This window comes from Caenorhabditis briggsae (assembly GCF_000004555.2).
Source record: "Caenorhabditis briggsae complete genome, chrIII, whole genome shotgun sequence".
In the NCBI taxonomy this organism is placed as follows: Eukaryota; Metazoa; Nematoda; class Chromadorea; order Rhabditida; family Rhabditidae; genus Caenorhabditis; species Caenorhabditis briggsae.
The window spans coordinates 8057949-8063825 of record NC_013490.2 but is presented as its reverse complement, the minus strand read 5'-3'; the positions used below and the strand labels follow the sequence as shown (position 1 = coordinate 8063825).

The 5877-nt window shown below is 32.6% G+C and overlaps 1 protein-coding gene across 1 annotated transcript in view; it reads left to right on the top strand.

The window, feature by feature from the left end:
* Positions 1–1930: 1930 nt before the first annotated feature.
* The window catches only part of CBG16655, a gene marked incomplete at both ends in the record, with an annotated part of 4074 nt that continues 127 nt past the window's right edge, over positions 1931–5877 (top strand). The window contains 2 exons of the mRNA XM_045244071.1: positions 1931–2004; positions 2051–3546. Of these exons, the coding sequence (XP_045096025.1) occupies positions 1931–2004; positions 2051–3546 (1570 nt within the window). The remainder of the gene's footprint in view (positions 2005–2050; positions 3547–5877) is intronic.

The following is a 5877-nucleotide window of genomic DNA, read 5'->3' as shown; positions in this document are numbered from 1 at the left end:
AGAAATGAAAGCTTTATTTAAAGGTCAAAACATTCACCACTTCTCAACATACTCGAACAAGAAAGCTTCTATCATTGAAAGATTCAATAGAACTCTAAAAGAAAAAATGTGGAAAATGTTCACTCATCAAGGTGATCATAAATGGGTAAATATTCTGGATAAGCTTGTTACAGGATACAATGACCACCATCACCGCAGCATAAACATGTCTCCTATTGAAGCATCCAAGAAAGACAACGCTGAGCAAGTTTATGAAACTTTATTTCCCTCAACCGGAAAAGAAATGTTTAAAAATGAAAGTCCTATAAGAAGCAAGTTTAAAATAGATGATACGGTTAGAATAACAAAGTATAAAGCTGTATTTGCTAAAGGTTATCTACCTAACTGGAGCACAGAAATGTTTAAAATTTCAAAAGTTCATCCCGGAGACGTTACTACTTATTCTATCAGAGATCTAGCAGACGAAGAAATCACAGGAAAATTTTATGAGGAAGAACTCACACTCTACAACAATGTAAAAGATGAACATAAAATCGAAAATATTATTAAACGTAGAACTAGAAAAGGTGTGAAGGAATTGTTTGTCAAATGGTATGGTTATCCCGATAAGTTCAATTCTTGGATCCCTGACACTAATCTCAATTAAACACTTACTACTTTGACTCTATTATCTTTAATTTCAACAATATTTTCACTCATAATCAAACAATAACATTTTGTGTTTTGTACAATACTCTTTGAAAAGGAAGCTTTGATTGTGACATCAGGTCTTGATTGAATAATTCTATCATTCTGTTTGGATACATCAAATACTAACAGAGGGTAGTAGTAATAATATACATCTTCCTCCATAAAAATATAATCCTTTGTCGATTCATAGTAACTGTTTCTAAACTCTTTAGCAAAATTGTATTGTTGTACAGCATTAAACTTATCAAAATCAAATTTCAAACAGTCATGAGGATATCTCTCTGAATTTAATTCAACATAAATTTCTTCTAATCCACAATTGTCAAATTTACTAGCATTCAGATATTGTTATCCCTAGCACATTGAAATGCTACTACAATATATTTTATTTTGTCATATTTTGTACCCATCTTCCATGTGAATTCCCTATTACCATTAGGGATATTATAGCTTTCGAATTGTCTAGAAATGAAAGGCATTTGTACTAACTTACTGCTTTCGAAAATATTCAATAATTTATTCTGCATTTCAAGACTAGGGACAATCTTTGGAATAATCCATTGTAATCTTTTGATGTTCATCTTCGCTGTAAATTTTGTAGCATCTGACGATACAATGCTATTTTTATTTTCAGGAGATCTGTAGAGTGATAACTGATGCTTCCTACCATAGACTATTTTGTTGTAGCATTCATCAAATCCAAAGATATGTGTCAACGGAATGCAAAAAGTTATAGTGCCTTTTCTATTTTTCGTATATTTATTTATCTTGTATGTTATAATATCCTTAGTTTCTAAAATCCAGCCAAAAGTATTCTGCTTGTTCATAGTACTACTATAAGTCAAAAGACCTTTCATCAAACTAGCTCTACCAGGATCCATTATGTTTTCTACTTGAACACCATCCATACTATATGTTGCTCTATCAAACAAAAACATTGGTGCATTATTAGTTAAGGAGACTTCATCAGTTTCTGCTAAAGCAGCGTCATCTAATTTGGAAAGTTCTACTTCGAGGTAAATGTAAGACTTATGCAAGTGTAGATACTGATCACATGTCTCAATAACAAAATTAATTTCTCCATGTTGATTTAAACTAGAACCTGAAGAAGGAAAAACACTTATGAGATTCTCTTTTTGAATGGAAGTATCAGTCACAATAGGAGCATCAACTACGAGTATTTTATCGATAGCCTCTATCATTATTTCAATTTATAAAGGAAGAAAAGGAAATATTTTTTATGTTAATAAATGCGCAAACTTTTCAGTACTATAACGGTGATTTTCTTCTTGACATGGTTTCAAGAAACATTAAGTAAGCCTATTATTTGTACTGATAACTCTCCTGTCCAATATTTCAGAATCCCAAAACTACACAAGTGTAATTATCACAGAATACTCAGCAGTCAATCAGAAATTGTACAGTATGAGGTTTTCAACCCAACCATTATGGAATACATTTCTGAAGCAAAACTCTGTAAAAAGTTAGTTAGCGAAGTATCCATGTACACAGACTTTTCTGGCTACGAACATTTAGTAGAGAAAGAATTGAACAACTATCCCATAACACTTGCAGAATGTAGAGAAATGATAAACAGTAAAAAATGTGGGTTTGGATCTTTAACGAAAGGTAGTTCTAACACATGGAGCACCAATAACAAAATAGATGTAGATTATCCGAATAGATTCACTAGCTTCTTCACTCCGAAAAGATATTACAAAGAAAATTGTATTGTTATTGAAACAAAAGTTTACTCACATTATAATCAAACCAAGCCAACTAATATTATGGCTGAAATGAAAAATTGTAAGTATCAAGACGGTTTTTGTGAGATTAAGAAAAATGAAATCGTCACTTGGGATGTCAACAGAGAGCAAAAATGTCAATACATCTCGATTGGAATACTAGATGGAATGTATAGCAACAAACTTTGGGTTAACAATAAAAACCAAATTGCTCTCAACTTCCAATCAGATAAAACTATACAAGATTGCAATTCGAGTCTAATGATCAGCGATGAAGGCTTTGCTGTAAGAAGAATCAATAGAGCTGCAGCACAATATTCTCCGAGGCAAATTCCAGTATCTATTCCATCACACTCTCAAAGACAACAACTGGAGGAGGACAGAAGAAAACGTGAACAAGAGGAGCAAAGAAAGCAGCAAGAAGATAATAGAAGACGTGAACAAGAAGACAGTAGAAAACGTGAAGAACAATCGAGACGTGACCAAGAAGATGCTAGAAGACGCGATCAAGAAAGACAAAAACTGAATGAAGCAGATTTCGAAAAAAGGAAACAAGAAAAATTGAAGAGAGAAGAAGAAACGGAGAAAAAGAAGCAAGAAAAGATTAAAAAAGCTCAGGATGAAGCTGAAAGAAAACTAATACAACAACGGCAAGAAGAAGATTGGACTGTTCATGATGAGAAACCAAAAGATAATCGTCATCCACCAAAATCAAACAGAACCAAAAGAGAGATCACAGACCATCGAGCAATCTTCCAACCACTACCCCTACCAGATTACAATGAATACTTAAAAATAAAACAAGACTGTGACAATCTCCCAAGTTATGAAGCTTTCAAGAATAGCAGAGATGGATGTGATTCGCTCACAAGTTATACAAATTTCATCAACAGCATTGCAAACTATGAGAAAAATCAACAACACTTTAATTTATCTCAAACCTGGAGACCTCTACCATTCCCCGGCTACGAAGAATATTTGAGTATTAAAGAAGATTGCAACATTCTCCCGACTTACGAGGAATATAAAACAATCAGAGATAGCTGTCATGCATTTCCCAGTTATACAGACTTTATAAAAAGAATAGCAAAATATGAAATGTTCGAAACAGGTAAATTAAGAAGAAAAAGAGAATTATACTCTGACTTCCAAGCTGCAGGAGAATTTCAATATCTAGAAAACCAATCGAACAATCTAATACGACATACTACTGAAGTTATGTGTGATATCTTCAATGAACAGAATGAAGTTCTTGAAAGCCTTATCAGAGAAAATCCAAGAAGATATATCCAGAAACAGTTGAACCATACAGCTATCAAAGTTAAACTCATCGATTCTCAAGAACCAGTTGTTCAAGTTACTTTCTGCAAAGAAATTGATGAAGAAGAGATAGACTTTATAGACGTTACTCATTTCGATGGGCATAAATTAAGTCTTGCTCTCACACTCGGACAAATCCCAATTAAGATTAAAAGCCTTGGAGATAAAGTTTGGTATTATAAGAATGATTATTCAGGAGGTGTCATATCAAGCAAACCGCAGCTTCATCCCATGATTGATTTTAGAACTAACATTACTAATATGAGAAACTTCAAAGAGTTTGATTTGAAATTCCTAGATGATAAAGTAGTTTTTCATGAACACATCTTGTCAGACTTGTAGACCCACATTTGAGGAAGATCTCCTAGTAGAAATGCGAGATAATACTGATGCCTCTATTTAAAGTTTATGCTGATAACCAGGATTCTACTTTACCCCATGAAATATTAGATGACGTAGAAGGTTTCTTTGAAAAATGGTGGCTTAGAATTTGGAGAGTTGGTGTAACACTTGGCGTGGCTGTAGTGTACTTATTCGTAGGAAGATCAATTTGGATGATACTTTCACCAAAAACTTTCATTGATAGGAGAAATAATAGAAGAAGAAGGAGAGAATATGAAGCCGTAGAATTAAGACAAATGATACAACGTCCATCTATTCATTCTCTCACTGTCGATTAATTTTTACCTTATTAAATGAGATTCTTTAACACCCAAGAACAAAGTTCAACTTCTAGTTATGTTATTAATAGTCCAAAAGAAAACAATCAGATAAAATTAATAGAAAATGCAAACCCTCAAAAAGAATTTCCAAGCACAAAAAACGAGGAAACGGCTATTTCTAAGGAGTCTTTTCCCTCTAGAAAACCAAAAACCACAAACAAATCGAAGATATCTAAAGATAACAATAATTTTCTGAAGGCCCTTAAAAGTGGATCTGGTTTTAAGAGAATCTAAATAATGTGTAGCTCCATATGAATATCACAAGTTTTTGAATCAATAAGGTTATTCTTTTCATCTACAAGTCTAAATGTAAGAGTATTGCAATTATTGACAGCTTTGTGGTAGATCAAATTGATTGGCTCATAATTCACATTTTTGTCGTTATTATTGAATTTACAGATTATATTGCTTTGAGCTTCATTCAAAAACGAATCGCAGATAAGATTACAAGACAAATAAATCCAACTGTTCTTATTCCAATCTAATGTTCCTTCAACTTTTACTATGGCAATAGAGTTTACCTTGAAGTCATGTGGAAAATCAAATTGAAACGCTTTTTCGCTGGATTTTAGGTTTAAGAATAAGTGAACCATTTATTAAGTACTAAATTATGAAATCTGATTTCACTGATTATTCGATTCAAAACTATTATTCTAAAAGGAACAACAATCCTCTTCTTCCTAGTTCTTTAAGAGCTTGTATAATAGGAAAGTCTGGATGTGGCAAAACTAATCTTTTAATGAACTTATTATTAGATGAAACTGTGGAGAAGATTATTTAGATTATGATAACTTGTACATATTCTCTACCACTCTTTTCCAGCCATGCTATCAAGCACTTATCAACGGTTTTGCGAATGGTTTGAGTAAAAAAGAAATCAGAGAATGTTTTCGAACGCAAAATTTTATGGTTGACAAAAAAGAAAATAAGGAAATATCTATACACATTTCTGAAAACTGTGATGACATTCCAGATCCCAGCTCTATAGATCCAAATAGAAAAACGTTGATAATATTCGACGATTTAATGCTCGAAAAACAGAATAAAATAGAACAGTATTACACTCGAGGTAGACATAGCAACATTGATTGCTTTTACATTTCACACAATTATATAAAACTACCGAAAAATACTATTAGGTAGAACGCCAACTTTTTCATCGTTTTTTCTCAGGATAAAATGAATTTAGAATATATCTATCGGGATCACTGTGGTGAAGTGGATAAACCCACATTTTTAGAGATGGTTACAGAAATTTGGAAAGAAAAACATAACTTTTTTACTATTGATAAGACTAGCGACTCGGACAACGGAAAGTTTAGAAAGATGTTGAAGTACTTCTTTGTCCTCTGAACACATTTTAGACATGTTTTTCCTGGCGAACATATAAAAATCCGTTT